Source organism: Orbicella franksi, chromosome 11, assembly GCF_964199315.1.
Source record: "Orbicella franksi chromosome 11, jaOrbFran1.1, whole genome shotgun sequence".
NCBI classification, from domain to species: Eukaryota; Metazoa; Cnidaria; class Anthozoa; order Scleractinia; family Merulinidae; genus Orbicella; species Orbicella franksi.
In genome coordinates, this window is record NC_138155.1 from 19,103,548 (window position 1) to 19,121,046 (window position 17,499).

General features: G+C 37.9%; 2 protein-coding genes across 2 annotated transcripts in view; both read left to right on the forward strand.

The window, feature by feature from the left end:
• Nucleotides 1-5,587, forward strand: part of LOC145503219 (heat shock 70 kDa protein 12B-like) — a 28,527-nt gene extending 22,940 nt beyond the window's left edge. Inside the window, exons 5-8 of the mRNA XM_081482685.1 lie at nt 661-980; nt 1,671-1,895; nt 2,435-2,612; nt 2,989-5,587. Of these exons, the coding sequence (XP_081338811.1) occupies nt 661-980; nt 1,671-1,895; nt 2,435-2,612; nt 2,989-4,028 (1,763 nt within the window). The 3' untranslated portion in view covers nt 4,029-5,587. The remainder of the gene's footprint in view (nt 1-660; nt 981-1,670; nt 1,896-2,434; nt 2,613-2,988) is intronic.
• The window catches only part of LOC145503223 (heat shock 70 kDa protein 12A-like), a 48,817-nt gene extending 38,620 nt beyond the window's left edge, over nt 1-10,197 (forward strand). Inside the window, exons 2-5 of the mRNA XM_081482707.1 lie at nt 6,060-6,385; nt 7,097-7,321; nt 8,154-8,337; nt 8,891-10,197. Of these exons, the coding sequence (XP_081338833.1) occupies nt 6,060-6,385; nt 7,097-7,321; nt 8,154-8,337; nt 8,891-9,966 (1,811 nt within the window). The 3' untranslated portion in view covers nt 9,967-10,197. The remainder of the gene's footprint in view (nt 1-6,059; nt 6,386-7,096; nt 7,322-8,153; nt 8,338-8,890) is intronic.
• Nucleotides 10,198-17,499: the final 7,302 nt, after the last annotated feature.

Below are 17,499 nucleotides of genomic sequence, written 5' to 3' on the forward strand. Positions count from 1 at the left end.
TCTATCCCATCTCAAGTGCTTCGGGAAGCGACGAGTTAATTGTTCTTCCAAGTTTTAAATTAAAGTTTTAAGTTTTTCATCTCTTTTTACAATAATATTCGAAGTTTTTGCAAAATTTTCGCAAAACTAGCTTTTCGTTTTTGGAAAACCCTGCCGGAAAAAACACTAGGGATTTGGGTACGGGGGTACCCAAAACTCAGGGATAACCAAATCACACCGGGACAACTTAATGTGCTGTTACAATCAAGGGGTCTAGAAACAAGTAGAAACGTAGGCGGTTTAACCCTACCTGGAGTATTTACAAGGGAAAAAGTTAACCCGCCTGCCAGGGTAACCCTAGGACGCAGATAGGGTGACCCGCCTACCCGGATAATCCTGGCTGCCTTGTAAACTCGACGAAGAAAAAGAGAGGAAATGTGTGAGTGTTAGGGTAACCCGCTTGCTATGGCAACCCTCTCTCCTTGTAAACAGGCCGTAATTAGACTCGGGCTTTCCTACCGAAGCCCGAGTAATGACTGATTGTAAAGAATTGGTAAGACATAATTTAATGTTCGTAGGTAAGATTACCCCGCTATTCCCTAACGTTTCTATAGTACTGTTGTGGTAAGGTCATATCAAACACACGGCCTCCGGGACAATACTTATTTTTCACATTTACAGGAAAAGAAAATCCTTCCACCGAGTTGCAGAAGTCATATATCGCCGTGGTAACAATAGATTTTGGCACGTGGTACAGTGGTTTTGCATTTTCATTCAATAAGGGTCAAGAAAAGGACGCCATATTTCTGAACAAGGAATGGACGAATGAACAAGGCATTAGAACGAGCAAGGCGCCGACATGCTTGCTTCTTGCTCCAGACCTCACATTTCACTCGTTCGGTTACGAGGCAATGGAAAATTATGCACAACTTCAAAGCAGGGAAGAGGAACAACAATACTTTTTCTTTCAGCATTTTAAAATGGCGCTCCATAGCGACACGGTAGGTCAGTGTTAGTTTACTAAACACTGAAGTGATCTTATTTATATACAATTTTAGACTCTACTTTTGGATAAAGGTTTTTTTTTTGAGAACAGAGGCAAAAGTAAGTTCGAAAATAGTTATTGGATCCCGCTGTATGTGTGTCATATCTCGCGTAGGTTGTTTTGAAAAAGTGTAAGTAGAAAACACTGAGTGGTCATTTGAGTGCAACCCTTACATTTTCGGTTTTACGTCTCTTCTTCGACATGTGTGGAAATATGGTAAAACATGCAATGTCTCGCGTGTGTAATTTATCTTCTCAATCAAAAAAAATAAAGGAGGAAAAAAGAAGGAGAAAAGGGACATAATATTGAACTTGCGCATTAGAGAACATCGATTTCACGAATTTAAAGTATCACTCAGACACTATTGTTATATAGGTGCAATTTTTATTACTTTTTTTTCACAGTTTTTAATTCTCATTTTTAAAATGAAATTATTCCGGGTCACTATGAAGGCTACAGTTTTTCCAACTCATTTAAGAGTTTCACTGAGTTCAGCAAACATCTTCTGGGACGGAGAAGCATTTCACCAGTTAGCTTGTATCATCAAGTGATAAATAACATAGTTCTACGAGCTTTATTTCTATTCCACTGATGCATTTTTTGTCTCAGGAAGTAAGTCACTGTGCTTTTTGTACATTATTATTAGACCCTAAGCTTGGATACAACCATCAAAGCAGCCAATGGAAAACACGTTAAGGCTAGGACTGTTTTTGCACATGCCATTAAATTCATGAAAGACGAGGCTATCAAACTCATTTCTGATGAAACTTGGGATGAACAGTTTAAAGCGGATGATATCCAGTGGGTTCTAACTGTTCCCGCCATATGGACTCCAAGGGCAAAGCAGTTCATGAGAGAAGCAGCTTATGAGGTAAGGTTTGCGCCTCCTCGAGCGTACAACTCCATCAACACGAGGAAAAGAAAATGAAACAACAAAATTTGTAGTTAACAACAAAAACAACAACAACAAACGACAACGACAACTACAAGAGGAGAAAATTATTATGCAGATCTGGCTAACAATACTTTGTGTTTTGTCATTCGTTTAATCTCCTGTATAAAGACAGATTGGTTATGAGCCACTCAACTTGGAAAGAGAATCGTCTGTAAACAGGGGCAACTTTGATCCCACTGAACTGAGTTTTTAATCCGTAGGTCATATACTATTTATGTATCAAGCTACATAGTAACATACAAGAAGACGAGCATTGTTTGTCAAGCCCTTACCTCGTGTACACGTAGAATACACTTTGAATATTACAGCCACCTGGTTAGATGAAGGGAACATTTATGTTCCTCCATTTTCCTGTCTGTGACTGTTTTTACCCTGCGAGAGTCTTTATTTTATGAAGAGGACAACTTCAAAGCAAACGGTATAATTATTATTATTTTATTACTTTCCTTCTGCAGGCTGGCATTGGATCAATGGCCAATCCTGGACAGTTAATCATTGCTCTAGAACCTGAAACTGCCGCTTTGTTCTGTATGGAACGAAAGATCAGCAAACTTGAAACAGAACGTGCCAGTGATCTTGAAGACGCAAAGCTTACGCAACCACAAACTCAGTACATGGTCGTTGACATTGGAGGTGACAAATCTCTGCTTCATTTTGTTACCATCAGAATCAACATATTTATTTCACAATTAAAACATCTTTAGGATTACCTTCATTATAGCCTCAAGGTGAAAATGGGATCTTTTTTTCCAGAATGAGAAGTTGAGAGGCAAAGTCAATAATCGAAACTTAGAACGAAGGGTAAATCCAGAATTTGAAGTTTCAACAACATGAACACCTATCAGTGTTAACAAACGTACTGTTCATTGTACTTGCAATGAGTGACGATGAACACTCTTTTAAGCGTGCCGTTCGGTTCCTTTTTTTACCCCACCACTCAATTTGCCGATAATGGTAAATGAGTACGAAATTTTGAAATTTGTCTAACTTTGCCAATATTCCACCTTAGGAGGGACGCTAGATGTGGCTGTACACGAAATAACTGATGATGGCAGTATCAAAGAGATTGACAAGATTACTGGGGGTCCTTATGGAGGAATCAAGGTGAACCTTGAATTTGAAAACCTCTTGGACGAGCTGTTTGAAGCAGAAAACCTGAAAACGTATAAAGAGCAGTATCCCTCTGACTGGCTTGCTGTGATGAATGACTTTGAAATAAAAAAGCGGGGCTTGCGAATTGTAGAGGGAAAAACGACAAATATCCGTTCGCCAGCCACGGTCAAACGACGTCCAAGTCATACCAGGCAACGCTACGGTGAGGAAGAGGTTAAACTCAGGAAGAACGAATATCTTTGCTTAAGTCAAAGCGTGATGAAGATGTTGTTTAAGCCAGTTTTGAACGACATTAAAGAACATCTCAAAGCCTTGCAAAGAAGACAGCAGGTTTCAAAAGTTAAAACAATGCTATTAGTCGGAGGATTCACAGACTCTGCCTTGCTTCGAGAAGAAATGCTGAATGATTTTTCCCACGAGTATCGCGTTCTGATCCCTCGTAACGCTGCTATAGCGGTAGTTCAAGGTGCTGTCTTATTCGGGAAGAATCCAGCTAAAATAACGGAGAGAATAGTTAGCACCACCTATGGTGCCGACTGTTCACGAGATTTTGATAGGACTGTTCATCCTATCAACAAGTTGTTCATGGCAGATGGTCGTCCAAAGTGTAAGGACTTATTTAACTGTTTTGTCAAGGAAAATGACGTTGCAAGGTCTGGTCAAAGTATTAAGAGGATGTATAGCCTGCTCCACGATAACGATACCGAGCTCACGTTTGGATTTTACATTACAAGAAATCCCGATTGCAAGTTTGTTACTGACCCAGGGGTAACCAAGATTGGAAGTGTGAAGGTCCAGTCACCCGATATTTCGAAAGGTCGAGGCAGAGATATTGAAGTCAGCATGCATTTTGGCGGAACAGAAATTGTGGCTACAGCGGTGGATATTACAAGTGGATGTACAGCTCAAACTACCCTAGACTTTTTTCATAAGTAACTGACACTGACGCTTGCATTGATTCCTATGTGGAGACGAAAATGGCCAATTCACTCCGTGAGACGAGCCTGCAGGGAATCATGGTAGTTGTATTTATTATCTAGGACTCACGGTTGAGGACTGGATATTTGTTTTCATGAATACAACTACCATCTTTCCCTGCAGACACGTGTCATAGAGGGAATTGCTCATTGTGCCATTATGAGTTCACCAAATTTAAAGGAGCTCAGTCACGGTTTGCGCATATTGAAAAGTTTAGCCTCAGTTTTTCAAATTCGTCGTTTGTAATCCGTGTTAATCTTCTCCATCGTTAGCCATCCTTGTTCCTTTATGGTTTATCATTATCTCTTTGGTGTTTTTCTATCTTATTAAACTGTTTTTTTTTTTTTTTTTCAGGTTTCCTACCGTTTAAAGGTAATTTTGTATGTGGCCAAAATAACTCAAAATACCGTGACTGAGCCCCTTTAAATTAAAGTTATAGTGCATAGTTTTAGTCACTAAATTTTCATTGTGTCGATAGGTAATTGTTGGTGGACACTTTTCCTCGATATGGGCTTTTGTTGAATGAAATTTTCAGATATAGGAAATATTGTAAATCAAAGTCAAGAGAACTTTCCGCATTTTATGATGTTCTGAGAAGGCTGCATAGTTATAGACCGTTTTCATAAATGACTGCTAATTTAAAATTATTTTGTATCGATTTAAATAAGCTCCACTAAACTCGATTGAGAGTGAAAATTTTCAAGAACGAGCTTAGCCAGGCTAATATTAGTATCCATAAAATAATTTAAAATTGCCTTCCATTTATGAAAAGTGTCAAAAGTTGGTAAAAAAAGGGGGAAACTAGGAATTGGCTGACTTTTGAATTTTATTAAAGGCTGTATATAACGTTAGTTAATTGATCCATTGTTAATTTTTGATGTTGTCGACATTTGATTACATAAGTGATACATCTGTAAAGCATCCTGGTGTACATTCGTAGCCCCAGGCTCATATCAACTTTATTTTCGTTTTAATTTCAGATGTTTTTCATTTTGGTGTCCAATTTCTTTTCTCTTTGGCTTTAAATCTGTTTCATTTTGTACGGATATATTTTTTTGTGGTTTTTATTTTTGTTTCGCTTTATTTTTTATTCTGCTTTGTCTTCCATTTTTATTTACTTTTTTTCGCATATGTATACTTAGATTCTATATAACACTTTCCTTTTACATGTTCCAACTTTTGAATGTAAAGTTTGGGCATATTTCTAATTTCTTATTTCTAGTAATTGCTTTGGTCCACTGGTATATATGATCAATAAATGGTCGTGACCGTTCCCAATGGGCCATTCCCCCTAGGAAATGTGCCGGCAAGGAATCACGGTAGTTGTATTCATCATCTTGGACTGGATATATGTCTAGCTTTCTTGATGAATACAACTAGCACGATTCCCTGCAGGCACATCTCAATCACGGAATCGGCCATTAATCGATACCATAGGGTTGAAAACTCTTTAATTGATACATTAAGGGTGAGTTTTGCTTTTTCCTGTTTTAAAGTTGTTGTTGTTGTTTTTTTAATTTTGTTTTTCCTGTTTCTGATTATAGATAATTTTAGAAATTCACGGTGTCATGTCAAGTGCCTGCAACTTATTTTGCGTTTTTATTTGCGAAACATTTTCTAAATACTTTCATGGTCATTGCATTGATGCTCCAAGAGTTAGAGGTTGAGGGTCTCGAAAGCTCCTCTGACAGAATCAGAAGCGTAAAGAAAGCAGCTCTGAATATTATAAATATGTCTTCGGTTCTTTCATGTATCAGGTAGAGTCTTTGCATATAAATTTTAGTCATGAATGAAATGACGTAAAACAATTACAACTGAAGCTTAATTGAATTAATTGGAACTAACTTTGAATATTTTGTCAGCTAAAAAGTATAGTAAACCGGAATTTTACGGGATTCAAAATATTTCCACGATTGCATCCAATAATATTTTTCCAGAGTTTCTTATTTTGTTGATGTAAGTTGTTTTTGTTTCTATTTTCTTTGATAGAAACCCAAGAGGCTGGCGACCTGTATCTTTCTTTAGGCCTGACATCTATTGCATTGGTGACAATCGACTTTGGTACCACCTTCAGTGGCTTTGCCTTCTCCTTTAATTATAAAGAAGGTGAGAAAGGCATTCATATGAACAAGGAATGGGGAGCAGATCAAGGCCTCCGTACTTTGAAGACACCCACGTGCTTGCTGCTAAATCCCGACAAGAGTTTCAATTCGTTTGGATACGAAGCACAAGATAGATATGCTGAGCTGGAGGAGGAAGAGGCTCGAAAATATTATTACTTCGAGAACTTTAAAATGATTCTTCATAATGACCAGGTTAGCGTAACCTAACAGCAGACATTTTCCCTTGTATTTCGTCAATAGCCATTAAAGTATAGCCAGCGACGCTTGTACTGATTTCTCTTACTTTATGGCCTCTTTTTATAGAGAAAAGGAAAAAATGTTACTTTTAGAAACTATAAATAGTCCTTAATTTCTTTGGTCATTCACACAGCGTAAGATTAGTTATTTAATAACTCTTACATCCAAGAACTTCAGTGATTCTAGAGTCCCCAGTATGTAACCACTGTGGCCTTGTTAAGACGTTAGAATACATGTTAATCGCATGCTCCGCCATAACAATCACAGTAATTACCAGGTTGTAGGACTTGGTGTCTTGTACGAGTTAGGTCTCTAAGGGTGCACATCTACAATGCTTCACTGTGGTCCTCATTGCCAAATGGTACATCCTCATTTGAAGATACGCAACAATCCCTCTAAATTGATTATGTTTCTACAGTCACAAAGATAGAATCTTAGCGAAAAAGAAGATAAATATAGATAACAATAAATAAATATAGAAAACTTTAATATCAAATGGAGACCAGTCATTTTTCCATCGGGCATTTCAGTTGTATTTTTGATCCTGATGTTCTTTATTGCTCTTGTTTTCTGTGTTTTCCTTTAGAGGTGACATAAATTCGTCAAAATAGCAATGATATCTCTAAGCATACATAGTCTTCACAATTTCTTTCCTCGTTTTTACAGAACTTAAACATAGAAACTACTCTGGAGGCTGGCAATGGTAAGCACATCAAAGCTCTGGAGATTTTTACTTATGCCATACATTACCTCCACAAAAGAGCTCTTGAAGTTATTCGAGAGAGGACTGGTGACGAGCATTTTAGTTCTCGGGATATCCAATGGGTTTTGACTGTACCAGCAATTTGGAAGCCAGCTGCCAAACAGTTTATGAGAGAAGCAGCATACCAGGTAAAATATTGCTTAAAGTACTTCTCTGACAGGCAATCAGAACCAAATCTTTATAGAGTGAATTACTTATTATTTATTTATTTTGGTAAACTGGTTAGAGTTTGATGATGATATAACTCATATAGTTGTTATGAAACTTATCTTCGCAGTAAGCATAAAATAAACGGGTTTTTCCTGCCAAAGAAGTACTGAATTTGAGAGGAATATATAAACTTACACGTGCAGGCAGTAACGCCTGTTATATGGGTGAAACCAGTAAACACCACTGTGTCTTTACGTGTACTCCCACCTCCACAAACACCCAGCTATTTCAGCCACTTGTCGTCAACCATGCATACTCTCCGCAATTACTTTCTAGGTGAGTTATGCCTCCCCTTCTTTCCAGTTAAAGATCAAAAAGGATTCCACATGTGAAGGGAACTAACATCTCTTAACAGTACATGTAGATCCAATCTCTACTTCGTTATATAATTTTAAGTAGTATTCTTATACTGCTACAATTACTTTACTATGCAATGTTGTGTAATTTTTTGTAACAGAGTCAATACTATATATAACTTTGTAAAAAATTCATTTATATCTTAGAACTGAAGATGGTTTAAAATATCCGAAACATGTCTCAGAATCATTATTATATGTATGCCTCGTACTATAGATGTTATTATAACACAGCTGAAGCGTTTGAACGGAGTCAGTAAGTTTATCATTGAGTGACATGCCATTTTTCAGGGATATACCATAGATAGTCCAACCTTAACCACACCAACTTTTTTTGGTTCCTCTTGTGTAAAAGCAGCAATATTTAATTTGCTTACTGATGTTTGTTTCTAAGGCAGGATTGGCGTCACCCTCCAACCCGGAGCAGATAGTTATCGCCTTGGAGCCAGAGGCTGCTTCTGTTTACTGCCGAGAGCGGGAAATGAGGGAGTTTGTGACAGAAAGTGGGAACAATGATGCGTTAGTCGCCGACATTCTGGCCCACACAGCTAAACACTACGTGGTTATCGACATCGGAGGTATGACCAGGAATATTCCTTGTTGATCCATTTCTCTATCCGTAATTCAGTCCGACTGTTTGACTGTCTTCTTGAGTAATTTCTTGCTTTAATTCCTATGTGTCTGCATGTTTTTGTTTGGGTCTTGCCTTCCTTGCCCTCTTGCCTTAGACTATAAATCTCCTCCCGAATCACTGAACGTGCAGATTTAGTAAGTGACGATATGCAATATATCGTATATTGAACTTGTGGAGAGTGATTTGAAACAACTGAAGAGGAAACAGAAATTAGGGCTTGATTATTTCTTCAGAATATATTTTCGCAACTGATTAAGTTTCGTAGAAAACTGGGATGATGTCATTGTTTTCAGTGCCTCTCAATGTAATCGCTGTTGACAATTCTCCCATGGGATGTTGTGAGATACAGAAAAACGTTTAAAAAAAGGTGAATTTCTCCATCGACTATCTAACGATCAGGTAAATGAAGTTTATCTCAAGTACTCGGTTTTGCGGATCTCTTCTAAAACTCTGCTAAAAAAATGTTTCCAATATATCAATTATTTTATGCTTCGTAGGCGGAACCCTTGACGTTACTGTGCATCAAATTCAGGAGAACGGAACAATCAAAGAAATTCACAAAGTGACCGGAGGTCCTTTTGGTGGACAGAAAGTCAATAAACAGTTCATAGCCCTTCTCAGTAAAATATTCAGCCAAAAGTTTATTGAGAATTACATCTGGCAAAATCTGGTAGACTGGCTTTGCCTCATTAATGATTTCGAAGTAAAGAAACGTGGAAAGCGAGTCTGTGAGGGAGGAACTACCAGAATTCGGTTGCCTGGTAGTTTTGTGGGCAAATTCTCCGGCGATAAGGGCTGGGACATAAATGCAATAATCCAAGAGCGTTACAGTCTCGAAGACATCAAGGTTCAGCGAAACGAATACCTTTGCCTTGAGCCAAAGATCATGAGACAGTTGTTCGACCCAGTCCTGGGTGATATCGTTTCGCACCTTTCCAACCTTTTCGCCAAACAGGAACTATCTGAGGTTGAAACTGTTTTTCTTGTTGGTGGTTTTGCCGATTCATTACTTCTTCAGGAAAGAATCAAGAGGCAATTCAGCAACAGCTACCGCATCATGGTGCCGCCGAACGCCTCCCTTGCAGTTGTCCAAGGCGCTGTGATGTATGGGCAAAAACCTGAAGTATTTGAATCCAGAATAATGACTTCCACTTATGGCATCCGTATACACAGGTTGTTCCTAGATGGATTGCACCCCGAATCAAAGAAGGAGGTGATCAACGGAGTGCCGCGCTGTAAAGATATCTTCTTCAAGTTCGTTAAAGTCAATGAAGCCGTGAGAGATGGAGAAAGACGTCGATTCACAGGGTTTTCGCCTCTGAAAGGTGCTGAGAAGCAAGTGAAGATTGATTTCTACCGATCAGAACGTGCCGATGTTGAGTTTGTAACAGATACTGATGTCGAGAAGGTTCCTGGCCGAGGATTGGTACTTGAGACACCAGAGGCTTGGAAAACCAGGGACATCGAATTCAATTTATTCTTCGGTGGAACAGAAATAAAGGTGACGGCGGTAAATCTCACAAGTAACAAGGAATCGACCGCCTACCTTGACTTTTTAACCACCAACCAGTAATTGCGTGATTAGCTGAAGAAGACGTTTTTCAATCACATGCGATGAAACAATGTAAGTAAAGATTTATCATTCTGGAAGCTTTTCAGTGTTTGGTTTGTAGCAATTACGTGATACCGTGAAAAGTTCAAAGCGTTAAGATATTCAAACTTTGTAACTAATAGCATTTCTAGAATTGAAATGCGACCTATTTTGGTTTTGTGAAATCAAACTTTGTTCTACTACCGAGTTAGGCTATGTTTTAATAACACAAGAAAAAATATTCAGCAATATTGTACGTCGACTAAGGTAGAATATATCCCGAACAACTATATCAGTGGTGGATCCAGACCTTGAGCTAAGGAGGGGGGGAGGACGATATCTAGACCTTGAGCTAAGGGGGAGGGGGTAGTTTCTTTTGCTTGCCCTGCCTGCTTTTCTTTCTTCTGCGATTCTTTTTCAACCAAAATAAGGTGGGGTCGGGGGGGAAGCCGGGCCCCCTGTCCCCCTCCCCTAGATCTGCCACTGTGTATGTACAACCTTCGTCCTTAACAACACCCATTTCAAAAACTGTTTTGTTTAGTGCCTGTAAAACATTAGTAATTTAGCCTAACCTGTCAACTCTTTCTTCATTGCTGAGCTGAGAATTGATCAATATATAAAAAAATCGAGAAAAATAAAAACAAAACAAAGAAAAAAAAAAAAACCCCGAAATCTGAGATCTGCAAATTTACTGATGCAACGTAGCTAAAAATCTGCTTAAATTGTACGTGATAGCCAGGGGCGGGGGAGAACACTCTGCGACGCCTGGCACTTTTTTTGTGTTTGGATCATCCACCAAAAAGTGACGTCACATCCGGTAAAAAAGCGCGCTGAGCGGCAAAATCAAATTTGAATGCGACATAATCGTTCTCTCAGTAAGTAAAATGGCAATATTTCTTAATCGGCGGGATATTTTTAACGTTTTATTTGGTCACGATAAACAAAATTTTGTCGTCTTTATCGTCATATTGTTTGTTTGAGGAGCAGAAGATTATTTATTCAAAACCACGTTGTTTTGAAGGCGTGTGTTTTTACGAAATGTCGTCGTTTCTTCTTCGCTGAATTCCACAGGAGTCATCGTTTGTGTGGAAATAATGAGTTCTAGGTAAGTTATGCTCAGCTCAAATATCCTACTCTCTTAGGTAGGCATTACACTAAGAGAAAAGCGTGATGTCAGTTTTCTAGACGAGGGAGAACCTATTTAACAGAAGCCCATTTTTTCAAATTTACCTTGACAAACACTTGAGAGTACTGTAGAGGTGTTAATCATATCACACTGTAAGCTGCTATAAGAATAGACCCACACACATAACGCGGCAGAACTTTCTAACCGATCGACACTAACGCAAATTCATGTTCTTGCTTGTGACTCAAACTGGTGTTATAAATTCTGTTACGATTGGTTAAGAACCTTAAACAAGTGATCTTAACTTTTCCCTTGGTAAACGCTTCCTTTAACGTAGGCAGGCCGTGAACCCCTTAAAAATAAACAAGAAGATATTGTTATGGGCGATTCGGTAATTTGAGCATCTTGTGTTTTCTTTTTTTTATTTCCAGTTATAATCAAATTTATTTTTCCGTTTCAACAGTGTTGAGTGTCAGCGACACTATAAAGTTTCGATACCCCCCCCCCCCCCCGCAAGATCCTATGAGGTCAAGCATGCATGCACCTTTCATTTCTTCAATTCCTTTCATTTGCATTGTTTGCAGACCAAGGTCCTTATCTTTTAATCCCTATCATATTTGCAGCTTATTTTGAAAGGTTACTCAAACATTTTGCCTTAGTTTGAATGTGCTTTTTCTATACAAGCTTACATCAAGACATTTCAGTCCCAGGGAATGAGAGCACCTAGCAATTCTGACAATTCTCTCTCATAGAGTTCAATTATTTTAATTCATCACTTTTTCAATGTGCGATCTTAACAAACTGTTTGCAAACAGGAATGAAATATCATGCCCCAACACCCAGCCATAATAAAAGGAAGTCTGGGAACAGGTAATAGCAACAATGACACTGCCAGGCTAGTGAATGTTACATAGAGGATATTACATGGTGGCGAGAAGATATGAATTTTATGTTCTCGTGGCAAGAACATAAAATTCATATTTTTGAGCCAACGTGTAATGTTCTTTTTATTATATGGAGAAACCAATTCAACAAAAGCAAAAGGCGGTAATCGTGACGTCATTGAACGATACGACACTCACAAAGGTGACATACGGAAAATACGCCACTCAGGTCCCGGATGAAGTGGCGTATGGAATCTACGAGTGGTTTAGTTCCCAGTAAAACACTCTTCTCCATATAATAAAAGCTATTATGAACTCATGTCTGACAATGACGAGTGACCATGAAACATGGTGCAGTGGAACTGAACAACCAGACTGCAAGTGACATTGTTAGTGTTAGGGTTGTGAAAGCGATTACTAGCTAGTAGTGTCTGTGAATTGGACCAGACCAGAAAAGAAAAGGTTCCATACTGGAAGTTGACTGAGAGCAACAAGTTTGTACTCAAAAACTGAAGAAGTTGCCTGATCAGACCAGTCTTGAAGCCAGCTTCATCACTACTTGTCAAGAGTTCCTGAATTGTGTATGTGGGAGGACTCCATGTAATGACATATATGGGGAAGCTCTGCCCAAAAGTTTTCAGGCTTCAGATATAACTATTAAAGGGTAAGGGATTTCTGACAAGTTGAAATCAGGTGTATGAAAGGGTACAGAAATCTTTCTTTTAGGGATTTCCCTTCTTCTGGTTCTAAAATGTTGTTGATAATCCCTCATTTGCTCTCCTGAGCCCGAATGAGGGGATTCTGATATATTGTTCAAAAAGATATTTTAAAACTTCTTTCTAAGGGTTTAGAAAAAGGATATAGTATTACATGTAAGGGGTTAGACCTTGAGATGGAGCTTCCCCATTTAAAACTATGTAGAATACCACCCCCCCCCCCCCCGGCCCCCCACCCTGTTTGTGTAACATAGATGTTCAAATTGTTTTCTGGAGAAAAGCAATTAAAAAACAAATCAATGCCTAGGGATTATGTGATTATCAATGTAAGTTCCCATTTGTATTTTGAATTAAATTGGGCCTAACGTTATCCACAACAGTATAAAATAATAACCAAATTTGCAGCTTCATAGAGAGACTCAATCTGATAATGAAAATATAACTTTTATTTTTCCCCCTTCCTTTGTACCTTGTGATATTTTGAGGGAAATTCTCAAAAAGTCCCTCCCCCAAAGAAAATAAAATATATAAATAAAAATAACTTTCTTTAATCTTGAAAATGATCTCAGAGATAAAAATGTCATTTTTATGGCTATTTATCATCCAGGGTTTGTACGGGTCCTGGAAAACCTGGAAAGTCCTGAAATTTTATTCCGGCATTTTCCAGGACTGGAAAGTCCGGGAAAAGGGCTACTGGTCCTGGAAAGTTCTGGAAATCTGTTAAACTCAAGTAAAAAAACTATGAAATGTATGGTAGACAGTAAGGAGAATTAACATTAAGATCTTGGGAGTGAAAGGGTTAATGTGAATTTTAGAGTCTGGGAAAAATCAATCTGAGTCCTGGAAAAGTCCTGGAAAAGTCCTGGAAATTTGTTTCCGAAAAAGGGTACGAACCCTGATCATCTTAAAATGTGTTGCGAAGCAACTGCTTATTAGGAAAATATAAATGTTCAACGAAAAAAATGAACAGAAAAAAAAACAAACTTTTTTTCAGAGGAACTCATATATTTTATAATTTTTGTAAACCTCTTACAGAATGCAACTTTTGTTTAGGTTGCACTTCACTGTCAAGGAAGAAATCACACCTGAGTGGCTCTGTATCTTTATTACAATTTGCATTATCAGTAAAAAAAAATCACACTTGGACAGGTCCACTGACACTCTTACATGTATGTTAAAGATAGGAAAAGCAGGTTCAGCATCATCTAAATCAAGGAATTGTATGCCAGTGTGGGGTGTATATGCCAGGAGGTAACCACCTAAGAAAATACAAACATAAATGACAGTCACTAAAATTAAACAACTGAGAACTTTTAGAGACTTCCATTAGTCACACAAAGACCAACGACCGGATCTTTTCCAGTTTAACAAATTGATGTCAGTTTTTCATGAATCTGTCTTGAACATTATTGATCATGAATTTTGCCATAACATTGTCACAGTCACTGTGGATCCTCGAGGTGATAGCATACACTCATACACTCATCCTAAAACACAGGAAAAACTGACATCAATTTGTTTTTTTTTTTTAAATAACAAATTCATTGCCAAATTGTACGCTCTTGCTCATTGACACACTTCTTAAATTATAAATTTATGTGCCTACAGGTCCGCTTTTTGATGACGAAAATTAGCTAATGAGTGCACAACAATTTCTACAGTTATCGTAAAAAGTATGATTTTTGTTAGTAATGATTATTTTGTTAGTAAGGGTTTCAGAGGAAAAGTCCAGTGTAAAAATGTTATCTCAACAGAAAAAATAATTTAGTTTAACAAGAGGAATTCAGAAGAACACTGATTAAGAAGAGAAATAGAGTGCTTCTCTTGTTTGTATTTCTCTTGTGGGTATTTGCTCATTTACCACCTATGAAAAACAAGATGTAATGTATAATTTTTACCTCTGCTGTAAATTCTTCAAACCAGATTGTTTTCACTTTCAGAGTGGTTCCACACCACCCACCCCCTCAGTCCCTATTCCTACCCTACAACAGTACTGCCAGGATCCCAAATCAAACCCCCAACATAACTTACCATAATACTCCCATAATACAATACAATCTTTTTTTTTATTTTGTACAGACAGACCTAGATTCAAACGTCAGATCTCTGACCTTTTGGTCCACCTCATCTCCACTAGGCCATTAGAGCAATCATAGCAAATTTATTTATATTAATTTTGTTGGTCTAATTTATTATTGCTCTCAGATTCCCCCTTCCCCTTTGATTAAATTAAATTGGTTTAAAAAATAAACTGGTGTAAACAAATTAAAGCAGAAGTAGAAATTGAGCATAAAATTACTGTAATTTTGGTAAAATAACTATACTATTAATATCCATATGTTTTATTGCAAAGACAGTGTAACTACTTAAATTGAACTTCATTGTCAGAGACAAAAACCTAAAAACATCTAAACACAGGTCAGTGAGGACATTGCCAGTTTTGCTTTCGCCAACAACCACTCTGCCCCCAAAATATAGAAGATAATGACAACAGCAATAACAAAACTAACCTCTGTCAATTCAATAACCACACCAAATCCCCCTCCAAAATTCTCTTCAATGCCTTACAGTAAAATTTTGCCAACAGCATAAATACAACTCAATGCTTTAACGTGCTTCTCTCATTAAACTTTTACCTCTTGAGTCAGAATTTGTAAGTGTATCACATAGAATTCCACAAAAGATTAAAAATGCTGTTAACCTTTTGCAAATATCTGCATCAGTTCTAAAGATATTTAAATTTAAAAAATGTGTAAAATATGCAAATGAGGTGACGGATGATGTCATACACTCAACCCAATATTACATCAAGATGGTAGGCTTATAGTTCTACTGGAAGCACACCTATGGCTATTAAAATTATATACAGCCTGTATTTTCCCATGGCAACTCACTCTTTTCCAGTCCCCTCTAACCTGAGGCCACAACTTCGACCTTACATATTAATATGCTTGCTGGATCATCATGCAGATGAGACACCATTGGCAAATATCAAAATAGAAAGTCAAAGGTGGCCAGAAAAGCTCATATCAGAGAAGGTTGAAACCTAGTATGTTGCCATGGTAACAAAACTGTTAAGCTCATATTATGGAGGACATCTGCAAATTTCATCATATAATATGATCCTCTCAAACACCTACTCATAAATAAAAGATTTTGGAAGTATAGTTTGCATAATCAGCTGGACAACACACAACTTGGGCCCAGAGCTGACAAGAGATATTCCATTTTCTATCCAACCCACCCCCCTCCAAGCCACACTCACAAAATAAGTCAAAATTTACCACTAACAGAAAAGATAAAAGTGCAGAAATAACAGTTTCGTAGCCCTTTCTAAAGCTCTTGTTAACAGAGGAAGAGAGAGTGTGGAAATAAAATAGAATGGCCCTTAGGGCCCATTTATATGGTCCTGGGTACCCAAGCAACCCTTCTCTTGAGTTACCCTGGCCAAGCTAACTTTTCACTTATTTCTTTGAAAAATTCAATCAGCCATTTACATTAATTAGGATCAAGTACCCATCTCGCCTGCAAGACAACAGGGGTGGGTGAGTTGTCTCGCCTTGGCTCGTGTCATGCCTTGGTACCCTGGCAGACAGGACAACTTTTCTTTATTTAAACACTATGGCTTGGCTAACCAGGGCAACCCTTGGCATGACGAGTGTCACGTGATGCCTAGATTTAAAATTTCAAGCAGAAATATCAATTTTCAAAGAAGAGAAAATTAACTCACCAAAACACTGTAATTGAATGATTGAGGGAAACTCAAACAGAGGGATATATGCACATTTGATTATTCAATAATCAATAATTGAATAATCATGCAGGGTGAAATTCAGCCGAATGCATGGGGAAATTAATGGCAAACAATCACTTTAAGATCAAACCAAGCTAGAATTTTCAGCCCACCCACAATGGAGCAATCACAACTGACCTTTGTGAATTATTTGATGCATGCATATGAGACAGCCATTTTTCATTTTTTTCTTTGAGATGGAAGGTAGATGCCATTTAAGCATTGATCAAATAATGAGCAAAGGTCCTGTTGCTATAGAGCGACATTGTATCCCCACCAGATTAAGAGGATGAGGTGTTGTAAACAGATCTTTGGAAGAACTAAAAAAAACTGTGTAGACAACCACCAGTGGCCTGTGTTCGCACAGAATCTCTTACTGAGTTAATTTCATATAGAACATGACTTCAAAATCTCAAAATAGTTGAATTAACTAATTATGAAGTCCTACAAGTATGAGAATTTCAGATTGTACGATTGCACCCAAGTATGAAGTTTGATAGAGAAACAATGGTAAATCATACAATTCTACTTAACAATATTACTGGATTGCAAGCTCAAGATTCCCATCAGGTTATAATAAGGTTGATACAGCCTCAAACTATCACCTCAAAGAATTCTTCACCTCATAGTCCAATTATTGTTGAATAGAAAGAGAGAAGATGTTCTCTATTTTATTATTAATAGATAATAGTATACAGGTTAAAGCTTATTACAAGATAAAATTTGAATTCAGTCCAGCATTTATTTATGAACCACTTTACAGTACCTGGGAGTGGGGGGGGAGGGGGGGCGGGAGGGGGAGTACTCCTAGAAAAATTTGGTGGTGGTGTGTGGCCCGCTTCCCAAAACCCTTACTCTATTGATCACCAAAATCTGCGATTTTCCCTAGCCTATTTATGACCAGACCAAAAATTTGACAACCTATTTGCAACCGTTGCCACTGACACAGTTGCCCTAAACATATTTTGTGAAGGCCTTTTGTTTATGGTCGTGTCA